Source organism: Bombina bombina, chromosome 5, assembly GCF_027579735.1.
Source record: "Bombina bombina isolate aBomBom1 chromosome 5, aBomBom1.pri, whole genome shotgun sequence".
In the NCBI taxonomy this organism is placed as follows: Eukaryota; Metazoa; Chordata; class Amphibia; order Anura; family Bombinatoridae; genus Bombina; species Bombina bombina.
The window spans coordinates 632,440,758-632,458,995 of NC_069503.1; the positions used below are offsets into that span (position 1 = coordinate 632,440,758).

General features: G+C 38.9%; 1 protein-coding gene and 1 non-coding gene across 2 annotated transcripts in view; one reads left to right on the plus strand and one right to left on the minus strand.

Moving 5' to 3' along the window:
* The window catches only part of MOCOS (molybdenum cofactor sulfurase), an 842,034-nt gene that overhangs the window by 296,239 nt on the left and 527,557 nt on the right, over positions 1–18,238 (plus strand). Inside the window, exon 4 of the mRNA XM_053714598.1 lies at positions 12,491–13,132. Coding sequence (XP_053570573.1) covers positions 12,491–13,132 — 642 coding nt within the window. The remainder of the gene's footprint in view (positions 1–12,490; positions 13,133–18,238) is intronic.
* Positions 385–522, minus strand: LOC128661939 (U11 spliceosomal RNA). Its single transcript, XR_008402706.1, has one exon. It is a non-coding gene; the product is annotated as a U11 spliceosomal RNA (small nuclear RNA).

Here is an 18,238-nt window from a genome sequence, read left to right on the forward strand (position 1 = left end):
TTATATTGTTTTAATTATTTGCCATCAGATCTAATCTATTTTATGCATATTGTGTTATTATATGTCTTTTATTGAATTTATGGAAGAATAAATATTTTATTTTTACACAGACTCTCCTTTATCACTTAATAGAATATCAGTTAATAGAATTTCTTAATTCTCATAATATCCCTTTATAATAGGTTTACCATCAAATATTGTCCTATAGCGCCACCTACTGTCCTTTTGTATTTTAGCCTTTTTTAGGGCAAGGCCGCAAATGAGGGGGTTGCACAGCCCACCGCACTCCACTCCAATGGAGGTGGAATCCATTGTATTTAACATAATTTCCAGATGTTTATCACAGGCTGAGTTTGGTGTCATTAATAAAGTTTTTTTTTTCCTTGGGGAGCCTGAAATAATGATCACAAGCATCCCCCGTAACAAAAATTATGTTTCCGAAATCTCTTGATATTGATTCTGCACCACAACTCCCTAAAAGGAGGCCGCAAAGTGCCAAGCACGGCATAAGACAACTTTTTTAATAAAGGTCTTTTGTTTGTACCAACTAACAGAAAGGATGAGTTTGGGACTTCTGTGGATGTTTAACATTTTGGGAATAATCTAAGTTTGAAAGAATTGTTTAAGGAAGGTTCTAGTGAGACAACAACAGTGATCCACTGAGCAGATCATGTCGGACAGGCACTTGATAAATCGGCCCCATTGTGTCAGCAGGAGGCTCAATATTATAGCCCTTGGCAAAGTTTCTACATTACCATCTTCAACCATGGGTCAAACAGATGTGTTCTTTACTACAAGATTTCAAAGTACTCATTGAAACTATTACACAATTAACAGGAATGGAGGTCTCTGATCTTTTAGTCATGCTAGATTTCTTGAGTCTATATATGGTAATCCCACGTGCTTTAGGCATGTCAGCAGTGGCACTGGCAAGTTGCCTGAAAAGGATACTCTATGTGGGTCCCCTCAGTGATTTGCTACTAGAGTTATTGGCGACATGTCTCAGGAAGAATTACTTCTGCTTTGAAAAAACTCTGCTTTGAAAAGATATTGCAGATCTCTGGTATTTTAATGGTGTCCATTTGCTAAGTTATTTATGGCTGAATAAGAAACTGAGGTAATGAAAGTCTTTGAATTCACAGAGATCTATTATTATTGATATATAGATGATCTATTCTTGATCTGGAGGGATGACGAGGAGTCGTTGACAACATGGATACAAAGTTTCAACCAAATTCTAGGTACAATACGGTTTCATCATCTGGCAAGAAAAACAATGATTGATTACCTGGATGTGAGGGTTTTCAAACATGATAGCAATTTGGGTAGAATCTTATTTCTTAAAGACACAGATCAAAACTCAATATTTCATGCCAAGAGTTGCCACCCACCAGCTTTGATCCACATTCCTAAAGCACAATTCCAACAAGTAATCAGAAATGATACAGACCCTGAGAAGTGTCAACAACAAATGGATGATATGACATCATGGTTCTTGGCACGTGGATATAAGATTAAACATTTGTCACAATTGAGACAAGAGGTGATGTCCAAGACCAACAATGAGATGAAGAAGGTGACCTGTAACATGCAGTGTTTATCCTTTGTGACCCCCTATACCTAGATAAGAAGAGAATTATTAATTAGATCAGGGATGAATAGAGATTATTAAAAACTGATTCCTCATTACTCTTTGGCCAATGAGGGGAGCCCCGGATGGCCTATAGAAGAGGCCTGAGTCTTAGGGGTGTCCTTGTCAAGGCAGATTTAGAGCCTGAAAAGAATGACAACATGTGGCTGAGAAAGAAGAAAGGGTGTTTTAGGTGTGTTAGTTGTGTGACGTAACAGCATGCTGACATGGTTGATTTTCCAACATCCCTTTCAAACAAAGAATTATGACATCAGATTTTTTGTGACTTACACAACTCAGTATATCATCTATCTGCTGAATTGCTCATGTGGCCTGTTCTATGTAGGTAAGACTACAGATGATGCTAGAACTAGACTTGCAAACCATAGATCAGCCTTACAAACAGTGATCAAGACAGGCAAGTCTCAGCAAGGCATTTTATGGAAGCAATCCAGACAGTAAAAGACCTCAGATTTGTCACCATTGAACTTGTTCCCCCTGAAAAGAGGAGGTGATAGGGCTAAGTGCCTACTGTGCAAATAAGCCAGTTGGATTTATTAACTTGGAACTCTGGTCCCTAATGGCAATGTTTTCTATAACTAGTGGACATTGCCTGTAATTCTCCACATATTGTGGTATAGAGTAATATCTGGTACTACTTTATTTGTCAATTAAAGATAATGAGCTTGTCCCACAGTCTGGGTATTTAGTACCATTGTTTTGGATGTGCTATACTATTATGAGAGGTTGCTATATGTTTTTAATATGTTTTAACTTTATTTTTTTTACTGCCGTATCACACTTATTTATTTTAGAAATAGCCTGCAATTTGGAACTTGTTAATCTATGATTACGTGATAGATATCAAGTTATCTTAGTGCTAGTATCAGTTTATTCTGTATACATGGGCTGCATTAGATATTGTAAGTTAAATATTTAGTTGTACAAATCAGGTGAGACAGAGAGACAAGCCCCCCATATGGATATGTATAATTTAGTGTGTATGGTTTATGAACTGTAACTTGATAAGTGGGCAGATTACAGAGAAGTTACTAGTGACGTGCCGACTAGCCATGTGCGGCATTGTTTACTTGAGAGTGAGCTCCTACTGGGGCAGAGCCGTCATAGTGAGATGGTTAGGTTCAAGACAAATTGTAGCCATCAGGGTGGTTATACACCAATGAGGACCTGATTAAAGAGATGTCACTTATGACTTGTTGACAAGCCATTTGTGTTATTATTTATTAGGTAGTGAGCTGCTCCTGAGCAGAGTTGTCATAGTGAGGCGGTTAGGTTCGGAACAGATTGTAGCCTTCACGGGAGGCAATATGCCGATCAAGTAAATATATAAAGTGAGGCAGACTGAGTATACAATAATTTTGAATGTGATCATTTTGAGGGAGATCTAATGATTAGACTTACTCTAGCATAAGTAAGAGAGACAAAGTAGATTGAGAAATCCTATTGAGAGAATGTTGATTAGGCAAGATGTATTAGGTGTAATGAGGTATGTTAATTATGTTTTTTATAATGATTGTCACGGAGGTGGGCATTCACTTTGTGTAAATAGGCTTCTTGCACACGCTGTGTGCTGTTTGGCACAATGGGGGGGGGGGTGAGGAGTATTGTTTGGTATATGTATAAATGGTTGCATTTTGATGGTATTTGTGTTTGTCTGAGGAAGGGGTACTAGAGGTCCAAAACATCACATTATTAAATAAGGATTTTTTTGCTGACTCAAGACCAGTGAGTGCTTATCATGGCATTGCTTGTTTGAAGTTTTTATAGCATCCTGGTGGTTGTGTGACAAGATGTGCACCTTTTTGAGTGAATTTCACATATATATTTTTTTTGTATATATTTTTTATTTATTTAAAAAAATTAATCAAAATTGGCGCTTTGCACTTAGAAGATAGACAATACATTTTATGTATTTAATAAGGTATGAATATATGAAGTACAATTAAATTTTTGTTTTAATATTCATTGTTCAATACACTTTTACAGTGTGTATCTTATGGTCAGTGTTTGGAAAATGAGCAAGTAATGGAGTAAAAATTCTATGCTATATATTTATATATATATATATATATATATATATATATATATACACACTCACTGGCCACTTTATTAGGTACACCTGTTCAATTACTTGGTCTCACAAATTGCTAATCAGCCAATCACATTGCAGCAACTCAATGCATTTAGGCATCTAGACGTGGTGAAGACAACTTGCTGAAGTTCAAACCGAGCATCAGAATGGGGAAGAAAGGGGATTTAAGTGACTTTAAACATGGCATGGTTGTTGGTGCCAGACAGGCTGTTCAGAGTATTTAAAAAACTGCTGATCTACTGGGATTTTCACACACAACCATTTCTAGGGTGTACAGAAAATGGTCAGAAAAAGAGAAAATATTCAGTGAGCAGCAGTTGTGTGGACGAAAATGCCTTGTTGATGTCAGAGGTCAGAGAAGAATGAGCAGACTGCTTCGAGATGATAGAAAGGCAAAAGTAACTCAAATAACCACTCATTACAACCAAGGTATGCAGAATACCATATCTGAATGCACAACATGTCAAACCTTAAAGCAGATGGGCTACAGTAGCAGAAGAACACACCGGGTGCCACTCCTGACCACTAAGAACAGGAAACTGAGGCTACAATTTACACAGGCTCAAAATTGGACAATAGAAGATTGGAAAAAACATTACCTGGTCTGATGAGTTTCGATTACAGCTGCGACATTCAGATGGTAGGATCAGAATTTGGCAAAAAATAAAATGAAAGCATGGATCCATCCTGCCTTGTATCAACAGTTCAGGCTGTTGGTGGTGGTGTAATGGTGTAGGGAATATTTTCTTGGCCCACTTTGGGCCCCTTATTACCAATTGAGCATTTTTTAAATGTCACAGCCTACATGAGTATTGTTTCTGACGATGTCCATCCCCCTTTATTACTACAGTGTACCCATCTTCTGATGGCTACTTCCAGCAGGATAATGTACCATGTCACAAAGCTCAAATCATCTCAAACTGGTTTCTTGAACATGACAATGAGTTCACTGTACCCTAATGGCCTCCACAGTCACCAGATCTCAATTCAATAGAGCACCTTTGGGATTTGGTGGAACGCGAGATTCGCATCATGGATGTGCAGCCGACAAATCTGCAGCAACTGCTTGATGCTATCATGTCACTATGGACCAAAATGTCTGATGAATGTTTCCAACACCTTGTTAAATCTATGCCACAAAGGATTAAGACAGTTCTGAAGGCAAAAGTGGATCTAACCCGGGACTAGCAAGGTGTACCTAATAACATGGCTGGTGAGTGTATATATATATATATATATATATATATATATACACATACAAACACATATACATACATACATTATTTTGACCTATAAATTAGTTTGCCAGCAATGTGAAAAAAACAAGTATTCATAATGGTTTTGTAAATTCTAAAATAGTTCAGATAAATAAATATCTTCCACACACCAAACAAAAGCAGCTCTCCAATTTTATTATTGCAGCCTATAAATTGCCACTGTATGTCTCGGCATTGCTAGGGGGCACAATTTAGAGAGCAGTAAAAGGGCCATTAAATTGAAAAAAATTACTAACTCTCATTAGTTGTATCATATCATACCATTTTATCACTATTGACCCTGCAAAATCTATGTGTTTAACCCCACAAAAGAGGTTAAACATATAGATTTGCATGAACCAGCTGTTCAACTAGCACAGTTAAATGGCTCTGCTGTAGTTCCGCTTGAGACATGCAGTTTTTTGTGGCCCCCCGAGCCTTATTTTACCTGTTTGTTGGTAACCATTTTAATAAAGTCAAACACATGGATTTTTAGGGCTGATGATCAAATCAATTCGGCCTGGCTAGTAGTGTAATATCTATCTATCTATCTATCTATCTATCTATCTATCAATCTATCTATATATATATTTATATATATATATATATATATATATATATATATCTTTATCTGTTTACATGTGTTTTGTTATACTCTTCTTCTACCCCTTACATTTTACTTCAGGTCTCCAGTCCCCCTAAAAATTTGAGTGCAACACATAACTCACAACTTGTAATATGAGCAATGTTTAGCATGGCCGCATTATCCATTAAATGTTGAGTGCTAAAGAGATGTCAGCTGTGCTAAACATTCTCTAGTAATTCTCTTTTACCATGGACTTGTAATATCCGTTTGTGCGCTATTCTTTGCACGGACCCCTGATATTGATAGTCAAAGTGTTTAACCACCACAAAAGGGTTAAATGGAAAGGTAAAGTTCTACTCGAAAGCTGCAAGTGGTAAAACACAGTTCCAATCTAACACCTCTTTAAAGCATATACATATATTTAGGCCTCAGCAATTCCACATGGAGCAAGGCTTATCATTCATGTTCTCCTACATTTGTGCCTACAAATACGCATGCAAATGAATCCCCTTATTAAGTATTTACAAATGGGCCTAAAATCGGGCAAGTCCAACTGTAAATTTCTCCTACTCAGTTCACGTTCGCCTAGGCACTCATGTGCACACAAAAAAATGGGTTATTACATTGTCGCAGTCATATTTTCTATAGTCCACCTTATCAATTTGACTAGTTACATATTTATATTTTTTTGAGCCTATGGAGAACTCAAAGTTCTCCTACAAATATCTGCACTGGAGTTCTCCAAAGGTACTGTGGAGAACAGCATTAGAAATAATTTCTATTTGAGCTTGTGTTGTGTACACATACTTTTTGATTTTGGCAGAGATATCTGTGGTAATGACAGAGGTAAAAAAGTATATTAACATAACAGCGTTGCTTATGCAAAAATGTAAAATTAGACTGTCCCTGTAAAACAAATATCATTCTGCAGATAGTGTAAATTTATTGAAGTGGAGTTTACTTTAGACTGGGGTTTTTTTTACACATTAGTACACTAATATTGAAAAAGATGTGCCCAAAAAATGCGCAAAAATTAAATACCTATTTTTTTTATTTATATGTGTGTTTCTATAGCTATTTAAACTTATTTCAATAATAAATTAGGTGCATTTTATGATTTGACAGAAGAGATATATCATTAATTCGTCTTAGCTCGCCTTTGGAAAAGCAAAAAAAAACTACAATTTTTAGGATAAATTTGAGCGTATAGAAGCACCACTCCAAAGGCGAACTTAGGCAAATGCATAGGGGAATAGAAAGGAGAATTCTCCAATCGCTTGATAAGTTTTGCTTATAGTATTGTAGGCAGGATCTATTTAAAAGTTTCTTTCTCTTTCTTTCTTACTTTCACGACAGTTTGCTAGTTTAGTGAGGTGCACCCACTATTATTTTAAACAGTTGTTTCCATCTTAATATGAGGAGAGTCCACGGCTTCATTCATTACTTGTGGGAAATACAAAACCTGGCCACCAGGAGGAGGCAAAGACACCCCAGCCAAAGGCTTAAATACCTCCCCCACTCACCTCATCCCCAGTCATTCTTTACCTTTCGTCACAGGAGGATGGCAGAGAAGTGTCGGAAGATTACAGAGTAGTCTCTTATGGAGGGTAGTACTCTTCGAAATGGGACTGGAGTTTTAAGTTGTCCTGTCAACCTCTCAGTGAGAGCATGGATGAAAGCTAGAGTCCAGAGATGCAGGTAGAGTCTTTCTGTGTAACCATCCCAACTCGTATTAACAGCTCCATAAGCATTCAGCGTTGATGAGTTTCGCTGCCTGCTTTCTACCACTCAAGTCCATGTCAGAAGCGATGTTACAATACTATCAACTTGAGAGGCCGTGTTCCTGTTCCACGGCGTAGATTCTGGTAAGATCATTGTATTTTTTATACATTTATGATAACGCAAAAAGACAGGGTCACAGTGTGACTCCTTTTATCAGTATAGAATCAAGGGTTAATATCTCCGGAAGGGGATTATTGAACAGGGGGGGATTTATACATGATTGTTTTATTGTGTTTTTTGCTGCAACATGTGTGAGATGAGGCTTTGGCAATGTGTGAACAGTCAGGTTTTGATTAACTACGCAGCCGGTTTAGTTTGGCGTGTTTTTTTCTTGACTGCAGGGGCGGTCCTGCATGGCACTCCATGTGACCGAGTGTGGCCTCATCATCTGCCTCTTTTTCCTGAAAGTAGGTTGCAGGAGACAAAACGGTTTCTCTGTGGGCCCGGGTCATAGGAGGTGATGAGTGCCCCGGCCATTGGGGTATAAAGGTGCCATTTATTTTTCTATAAGTCCATACTAAAGGCACAAGTTATGGAGGACTCTGATGCATTAGAGGGTACTCCCTCTTTGCCTATATATAATGCCTGTATTGTGAGGAGGTTATTGTATACCCGCCTGCTCAACTATGTTCCACATGCTAAAAAGAACAAGGTGTTTAGTACCACTGAGCCGTCCACCTCTTAAGGGTCTCCATCCCATGAGATGCGTTCCCTACTATCAACTCCTATTACACATGCAGCTCCCCAGTGCGCTACTAATCCTCCTGTGGGAGGGGCCCTGTGGCCACCAGATTTACCTCACCCTGCTAAGCGCAAGCAAAAGTTTAAACATTGCTATTCTTCCCAGGGGTCATCTACTCCGTTAGATGTATCTTAAAACTAAATTATCCGCTGATAAGGAAGACACAGATACCTCGGAGGACTCTATTGGTTGGAATCTGCAGCCTCTAAACCTCCGGCTGTGGAGGAACTAGCCTTTAGGTTTAGGATTGAGCACTTACTCTTTTTGTTAAAAGAGGTGTTAGCTACTCTAGAGGTTCCGGAACCGAAGTTACCCGAGGAACCTTCTATTCCTAAGCATGATAAGATCTACGAGAACAGGGTAGTGCCCCAGACTTTCCCGGTTCCTGTAAAGATGGAGAATAATATTAAGAATGAATGGGAGAGACTTGGATCTTCTTTCTTTCCTTCTTCGTTTAAGAAATTGTTCCCAGACTCTCAGCTTGAATTGTAGGGGTCTGTCCCTAAGGTGGATGGAGCTATCTCCACGCTCACTAAGTGCACCACTATCCCACTTAAGGATAGTTCATCATTTAAGGAACCCATGGATAAGAAATTAGAGACCCTGTTATGAAAGATGTTTCAACACATAGGGTTCTTGTTTCAGCCTGCAACTGTGGTCGCTGCAGTGGCGGGAGCCTTTACCTATGGTGTGACTTTCTGTCAGATTTGATCGAGGTGGAAACTCCCCTCGATGAGATACAGGAAAGAATTAAGGCCCTGAGGGTAGCTATTTGTTTATCTGTGATGCAAATATGCAGATTATGCGATTGAATGCCAAGACATCAGGCTTTTCTGTTCTGTCCCGGAGGGATCTATGGTTGAAGTTGTGGTCTGCTGACATGACACTCCCAAATCTAGATTACTCTTCCTTTCGTTTAAGGGAAGGTTCTTTTTGGTCCAGGCCTGGACTCTATCATATCCACAGTCACGGTGGGCAAGGATGCCTTTCTACTGCAAGATAATATAAATAAGCCTAAGGGTCCTAATTTTCATCCCTTTCGTTCGGACAAGTCCCAACAACAACAGCCTGCTGCGAAGCCTGAGCAGTCCAAGGGATCTTGGAAACCAATTCAGTCTTGGAATAAAGCAGAACAAGAAGCCCGCCGAGACAAAATCGCCATGAAGGGGCGGCCCCCGCTCCGGTTCTGGATCGTGTAGGGGGCAGACTATCTCTTTTCACAGAGGCTTGGATGAGAGACATGCAAGATCCTTGGGTTCTGGAAGTCATTGCCCAGGGTAACAGGATAGGTTTCAAATCTCTCCCTCCCAGGGGCAGATTCCTCTTGTCAAATCTATCGTCAAAACCAGAGAAACAAGATGCTTTTCTAGAGTGCGTGAGGGATCTCTCCTCTCTAGGAGTAATTGTACCAGTACCTCTAGCAGAAAGAGGTCTAGGGTACTATTTAAACCTTTTCATGGTCCCAAAGAAGGAGGGTACGTTTCGCCTGATTCTAGACCTAAAGTGCTTAAACAAGTTTCTGTTGGTCCCATCATTCAAGATGGAGACGTTAAGGTCTCGTCTGCCCTTAGTTCAAGAGGGACAGTTCATGACTATGATAGACCTGAAGGATGCTTACCTTCATGTGCCAATTTACACGGATCACTTCAAGTTCCTAAGATTCGCTTTTCTGGATTAGCACTTCCAGTTTGTAGCTCTCCCCTTTGGTCTGGCTACTGCTCCAAGAGTCTTCTGGGTTTGTCCCAGTTCATCCAATTCCAGTCGGACAACATTACCTCGGTGGCTTACATCAACCATCAGGGGGGAACGAGATGCTCCCTAGCATTGAGGGAAGTATCTCAGATTCTGGAATGGGTGGAGGCCCACAACTGCTCGATGTCAGCGATCCACATTCCGGGTGTGAACAACTGGGAAGTGGACTTTCTCAGCAGACAATCGTTTCATCCGGGGGAATGGTCTCTCCATCCCGAAGTGTTTGCGGGGATTTGCAACGGATGGGGGATGCTGGAGCGAGATCTCATGGCGTCCAGACTCAACTTCAAGCTACCCAGATATGGGTCGAGGTGCAGGGATCCCCAGGCAGAACTGATAGATGCCTTAGCAGTACCTTGGGGGTTCAACCTAGTCTACATATTTCTTCCGTTACCACTTCTACCTCGAGTAGTGGCCCGCATCAAGTAGGAGCAAGTTTCAACTATTCTGATTGCTCCGTTGTGGCCGTGAAGTATGTGGTTTGCGGATCTGGTGGTGATTTCATTGTCTTCTTCATGGAGGTTAGCCTGTTGCAGGGATCTGCTGGTACAGGGTCCCTTTCTACATCAAAATCTAGATTCTCTGAGGCTGACTGCGTGGAGATTGAACGTTTAGTCCTAGCTAAGAAAGGGCTACCTGGGAGTGTGATTGATACTCTCATTCAAGCCAGGAAGCCGGTCACCCGTCGCATCTATCATAAGGTGTGGAGGACCTACTTGTTCTGGTGTGAGGCCCGTGGGTACCCCTGGCATAAAGTATCCAGAATTTTTTCCTTCCTCCAGGATAGTTTGGAGAAGGGACTTTCCGCCAGTTCCTGAAAGGGACAGATTTTGGCTCTATGTTGTTACACAAGAAGCTCACTGAGCTTCCTGATATTCAGTCTTTTGTTCAGGCTCAGTCTAGAATCAGACCTGTGTTTAGATATTCCGCTCCTCCTTGGAGTTTGAATCTTGTTCTTAAAGTTTTGCAGAAGGCTCCATTTGAACCCATGCATTCGGTTGACATTAAATTACTGTATTGGAAGGTTCTTTTTCTACTGGCTGTTGCTTCGGCACGCAGAGTATCTGAGATGGCGGCCTTGCAATGTGAACCTCCTTACCTGGTTTTTCATGCTGATAAGGCTGTTCTTTGCACTGTGTTGGGTTTTCTCACTAAGGTTGTTTCTGATCGCACCATCAATCAGGAGATTGTGGTTCCTTCCTTGTATCCTAATCCTTCTTCTTCAAAAGAACGGTTACTTCATAATTTGGATGTGGTTCGAGTTTTGAAATTCTATCTTCAGGCTACGAAGGATTTCAGACAGACTTTAGCATTGTCTGTTGTCTATTCTGGGAAGTGCAAAGGGCAGAAGGCTTCTTCCACTTTCCTATCTTTTTGGCTGAGGAGCATGATTCGCTTGGCTTATGAGACAGCGGGGCATAAGCCTCCTCAGAGGATTACGGCTCACTCTACTAGAGCAGTGACTTCTTCTTGGGCCTTCAAGAATGAGGCCTCTATGGAGCAGATTAGTAAGGCGGCTACCTGGTCCTCCTTACATACCTTTTCAAAGTTTTACAAATTTTATGTTTTTGCTTTGGCGGAAGCAGCTTTTGGGAGAAAGGCCTTGCAGGCTGTGGTGTCCTCAGAATAGGGTCCGCCTCTCTTTTACCCTCCCGTTTTTTTCATTCAGTGTCCTCTAGAGCTTGGGTATTTGTTTCCCACAAGTAATGAATAAAGCCGTGGACTCTCCTTATTTTAAGATGGAAAACATAAATTATGCTTACCTGATAATTTAATTTCCATTTGTATGAGGAGAGTCCACGGCTCCCGCCCGGTTCTCCGTAGGGCGGACATAAATTTATTTTGTTTTTTTCTTCTGGCACCATTTATACCCTGATATTTCTCCTACTGTTCCTTGTTCCCTCGGCAGAATGACTGGGGGACGAGGGGAGTGGGGGAAGTATTTAAGTGTTTGGCTGGAGTGTCTTTGCCTCCTCCTGGTGGCCAGGTTCTGTATTTCCCACAAGTAATGAATGAAGCTGTGGACTCTCCTCATACAGATGGAAATAAAATTATCAGGTAAGCATAATTTATGTTTTTCATACATGTTTTTTCCTTAAGGGGGCAGTCTACTCCAGAATCTTTATTGTTTAAAAAGATAGATAATCCCTTTATTACCCATTCCCCAGTTTTGAATAACTAACACGGTTATATTAATATACTTTTTACCTCTGTGTCTACCTTGTATCTAAGCCTCTGCAGACTGCCCCCTTATTTTAGTTCTTTTGCCAGACATGCATTTTAGCCAATCAGTGCTGACTCCTAGGTAACTCCATGTGTGGAAGCACAATGCTATCTATATGACACACATGAACTAACACCATATAACTGTAAAAAACTGTCAAAATGCCCTAAGATATGAGACGGCCTTTAAGGGCTTAGAAATTAGCATATGAGCCTACCTAGGTTTTGCTTTCAACAAAGAATACCAAGAGAACAAAGAAAATGTGATGATAAAAGTAAATTGGAAAGTTGTTTAAAATTGCATGCCCTTTCTGAATCATAAAAGTTTGATTTTGACTAGACTGCCCCTTTAAATATATTTTTTCATTGTCAATATGATCATAAAAACATTTGTTCTCTATTGTAGGATTTTGCAACATTTTAATACAGATGCTGACGATTACACAGTCATCTTTACCTCAGGAAGCACAGCTGCACTCAAATGTGCAGCAGAGACTTTTCCATGGACATCTAAAGGGTCCGACAACAAAGGCAGTCATTTTTGTTACTTTACTGATAACCACACCTCTGTTGTGGGGATGAGAAGAATTACTTCAATGATGAATGTGTCAAATGATCCCATAAGACCGGAGGAAATTGTGTTGTCAGAGTATGAAGCACCAGATTCTGAATATGAGTGTACCAACCCCTGCCATCTTTTTTGTTACCCAGCATTAAGTAATTTTTCTGGCATTAAGTACCCCCTTTCTTGGATAGAGGGCATCAAATCTGGAAGAATTCATCCCAATAAAATATCAGGAAATTGGTTTGTGTTACTGGATGCAGCTTCATATGTTAGTACGTCTCCACTAGATTTATCTATTTATCAACCAGACTTTATTGCCCTATCATTTTATAAAATATTTGGATTTCCAACTGGCTTAGGTGCTTTACTTGTATCTAAAAGGGTTGCCCCTCTTCTAAGGAAAAACTATTTTGGAGGAGGAACAGCAGCTGCTTATCTTTCAGGAGAGGACTTCTATGTTCCAAAGCCATCTATAGCTGACAGGTATTGTTGATGAATATTTGTTTTCTGAAATTAATGTATTTCGCTAAAAATATATTAATAATTTCCACATACCCCTTCACAGATATTGCTGGTTGGGTTCCAGACCACCACAATAAAGTGAATTTAGCAATAAAGTGAGTCACACTAATGTTTTTGTTTACCAATGCATATAAAAGTTATTCAGTATTTACACTATACTTTAGTCTATTAAGTGTACAATAGCATTATGTCTAAAATAACAATATACATACCTTAGTTAAAAAATACCCACAAGTAATGAATATGTCTAACAAGTAATATGTCTAAAATAACAATATACATACCTTAGTTAAAAAATACGTTATTGCTACAAAAAATGCTTACATCTGAGCCTTCAGTGAGCAATAGGCCCCTATTTATGAAAGGCCTGTCGGGCATGATCCAACATTGCGGATCATGTCCGACAGACCTCGCTGAATGCGGAGAGCAATACGCTCTCCGCATTCAGCATTGCACCAGCAACTCTTGTGAATTGCTGGTGCAACGCCGCCCCCAAAAGATTTGTGGCCAATCGACCGCTAGCAGGGGGTGTCAATCAACCCGATTGTATTCGACCGGGTTGAATTGCGGCGATCTCTGTCCATCTCCTCAGAGCAGGCGGACAGGTTATGGAGCAGCGGTCTTTTGTTTCTGGTGAGTTTGAAGGTTCGCCAGAAACACGGGGCTTCAAGCTCCATACGGAGCTTGATAGATATGCCCCATCATCTTTTTGTTGGTGGTGTGTATATATAGGTGTATTCACATGTTTCCTTTTCCGAGGTCGATAAAATGAGTACCATTAAATTGGGTAATAATAACAACTATTACTATTCAGCTGCCGATTTGGTTTATTCCGAAAGTGAGTGCTGAAAAAGTGCTTTGAGTTCCACCGGGAGAAAGGCGCTATATAAATACCAGTTATTATTATTATAAAGCTAAAGATGATTGGCTGGCAGTGACTTCCTGCTAACGTTCAGTTGACTGACCATGAGCATTCGTACCCAACAGCTATTGAGCCTTAGCAGAAAATAAATATTAGAATCATGTATAACAGCTTTTAGCTTAACATTTTGAGGTTGAACATGTGACTACTTTTTAAATACTGCTTTTTCATATGATTGATAGAAAAAAAGTACAGTACAGTGTCCTAATGTCTAAAATATTTTTTTGTGAAAGTGACTATTTCTTTAAATATAGGAAAGTAAAAATGACAATCTATAATTATTAATCACTATAGTGGATATCTGTATAACAATTTGAATAATTCTTCTAAATGGAAAGATTTTTTTACATTTTGAATAATTTCACACATATTTATTGTTTATATATATAAAATGTATTTTATTTATTTTTTGCTTTTACTGTAATACTAAAATGGTATTTTGCACATTTTTTTTCATGGACAGCAAAATTATTATTATTTTTTTTATATTATAAACAATGGTTAAAAATAAACCCCATTTAAGCTAAGTAAAAATAAATGGCCACAAATAAATGTTCAGAGGTAGTGACTTTTATACAAAAAAAAAAGATGACAAATAATAGGTGCACTTTCACTTTCAAGTTTTGAGACACATCTGTAGTAAACAGAAAGTCTCACAAAGGAACCACCGTTCATAATGGACAATAGAGATGAAAGATGCTTCATATCGAGCTTTCTATAGACCACACTTTTTCAGCCTCAGTTAACCGTAATGATCAAAATAGAAGGAGGTCAGAGAGTGCATAAAGACCAGTGGCAAACAGATGGATTGAGTTTTTGTGGAATCTCAGAGACCTATTAGATATATCTAAAGGATGACTATTTGTGATGGTTAATGAGAGTTATTGAAGAATTGGTCAGGTAAAGCTTAGACATTATTGTGAGAGGAAGAAAGTTTAGTTCTGATCTCAGTGTAGCATAATATGCTCACGTATAATAAAAACTGAACATACATTTTAGAACTATGAATTTACAATCTAGCAATTAATTTTACACTTTTTATTGCTGTATGGTTAACATATCTTTATTAATGTGATATGTTATTAAAGTGATTTTAAATTTGCTGGCAATCCTCTCAATATTTTAACATAACTTTAAATCATTCACTTTAATTTTCGTTGCACTAAATTTAAGTTATTTATTTACATTACACCTTCTAAGTCTAGCTCCTCTGTCTGCCCTCCCTTTAAAGGGACATTATACACTCATTTTTTATTTGCATAAATGTTTTGTAGATGATCTATTTATATAGCCCATAAAGTTTTTTTTAAAAAATAAATGTATAGTTTTGCTTATTTTTAAATAACATTGCTCTGATTTTCAGTCTCCTAACCAAGCCCAAAAGTTTTATGTGAATACCATCAGCTACCTTCTCCAGCTTGCTCCTGTTTGTGTAAAGGGTCTTTTCATATGCAAAAGAAGGGGGAGGGGGGGAGTGTCTTATTTGCCACTTGCAGTGGGCTTTCCAGCTACCTTTTCAACAGAGCCAAACTGACAGCTTCTAAATAAGTTTTCAAACAGTTTTATACTGGATTTTTATATCAGTATCTGTGCATCTTATTCTTTATAGTAGTGTCTATTACATGCAGTCATATGAAAATGAGTGTATACTGTCCCTTTAAGTACAATTTTTCTTTTACTGACATTTTGGTAATTTAGCCAATCAGTTTGCGTGCCATACATCACTGGAAGGGGGAAAAAAATCTTGTTGCAGAGCTGCGCATGTGCTCCGATTCCCCCATCCACTGACAATCTTTGAAGCGTGTATTGCTGTTTACACTGACCGCTCTCCATGTCACTAAACAACAGAAACAGGAAATAAAGGGGGTGGTGGAAGGCAGCAGACAAATACGGTAGGAATAAAAGTATTGTTTCTTAAAAATAGGATTAAAAAAATAAATAAAAAATAACAGGAGTTTTAGTATTTATGTTATAAAGATGTAAAAATAATGTTATAAATAGGTATAATTTACCATCACTTTAATGCTGCCATATATTATTAATGCTGCTTTTACTGCCATCTACTGTGGTATTAGCTGCTAGACTAACACCATAAATGTCTTTATTGCAAAGTGAATAGTAAAATATATGCAGAAAACAAAACCTTTCTCAGTGAAGTGGATACGTATGGCTGAAACAGCACAAAGTCAGCATGGTCTATATTCTAATAAAGGGGAAGACAGTCATTGGTCTGGATAGCATATCAGGCCTGTAAGTTATAAATGTTTTTACATAAAAAATGCTTGAAAGACAAAACAAAAGAAGAATAATATTGTATGACACGTGAAAATTATATGAAATTCTATTTCCAGTGCCCATAAATACAATTTTATTGAAACACAGACAATCTTATATTTATGTATTGTCTATGGCTGCTTGCACAATACAGCTACAGAGTTAAGAAGTTGCGACAAAGAACGTATGTGGCGCTCTCATCGATTTGCAATGCTGCTTAGTGCACTATACGTCAAAATAATATTAACTTAAAAGAAAGTAACAATCAGAATAATTAGAATATTTTAAAACAGAATATTATAAAAAAATGTAAAAGGCTAGACTGCGAGTTTTTAGCGCTATAGAGAAATTAACGAACGCAACTAAAGTTGCGTTATTTAATCACCTACAGCGCAGCCATTACATGTTTTTCAAAACCCGGCTTGTGCGCGTGATATGGTTCTTTGAAGCTCCATACCGCACCAAAAACAAGCGCTGTTTTGATGTGCTTGTGGAAGCTTTCTCCATAGACATCAATGGGGAGAACGGGTCAGAAAAAAGTCTAACATCTGCAATCGTGGAAAGAAAAGCTCTGTAACGAAGCCCCATTGATGTCTATGGAGAAAAAGAAAATAACGTTTAAACCTAACACCCTAACATAAACCCTAAATCTAAACACCTCTAATCTGCTGCCTCCGACATCACCGATGCCTGCCTACAGTTATAAAGCCCTAATCTGCCGCTCCCGATATCGCTGCCACCTAAATAAAAGTATTAACCCCTAATCTGCCACTCCTGATATCGCTGCCACTATACTAAAGTTATTAACCCCTATTCCGAAGCACCCCAACATCGTTGCCACTATATTAAATTTATTAACCCCTAAACCTCTGGCCTCCCACATCATTACCACTAAATAAACCTATTAACCCCTAAACCATCAGCCCCCCACATCTCAACAACCTAAATTAAACTATTAACCCTACCCCTAAACCTAACACCCCCTAACTTTAACATAATTACAATAGAGCTAAATTAAACATACAATTATTAACTAAATAACAGAATTTATGCTTACCTGATAAATTACTTTCTCCAACGGTGTGTCCGGTCCACGGCGTCATCCTTACTTGTGGGATATTCTCTTCCCCAACAGGAAATGGCAAAGAGTCCCAGCAAAGCTGGTCACATGATCCCTCCTAGGCTCCACCCACCCCAGTCATTCGACCGACGGACAGGAGGAAATATATATAGGAGAAACCATATGATACCGTGGTGACTGTAGTTAGAGAAAATAATTCAAAACCACCTTATCTGCATGGAACACCAGATAAGGAGGAGAACACTGCAGAGCAGATAACTCTGAAACTCTTCTAGCAGAAGAAATTGCAACCAAAAACAAAACTTTCCAAGATAGTAACTTAATATCTATGGAATGTAAGGGTTCAAACGGAACCCCTTGAAGAACTGAAAGAACTAGATTTAGACTCCAGGGAGGAGTCAAAGGTCTGTAAACAGGCTTGATCCTAACCAGAGCCTGAACAAATGCTTGAACATCTGGCACAGCTGGCAGTCTTTTGTGTAGTAAGACAGATAAAGCAGAGATCTGTCCCTTTAGGGAACTTGCAGATAATCCTTTCTCCAAACCTTCTTGAAGAAATAAGAGAATCTTAGGAATTTTTATCTTATTCCATGGGAATCCTTTGGATTCACACCAACAGATATATTTTTTCCATATTTTATGGTAAATTTTTCTAGTTACAGGTTTTCTGGCCTGAACCAGAGTATCTATCACCAAATCTGAAAACCCACGCTTTGATAGAATCAAGCGTTCAATCTCCAAGCCGTCAGTTGGAGGGAGACCAGATTTGGGTGTTCGAATGGACCTTGAA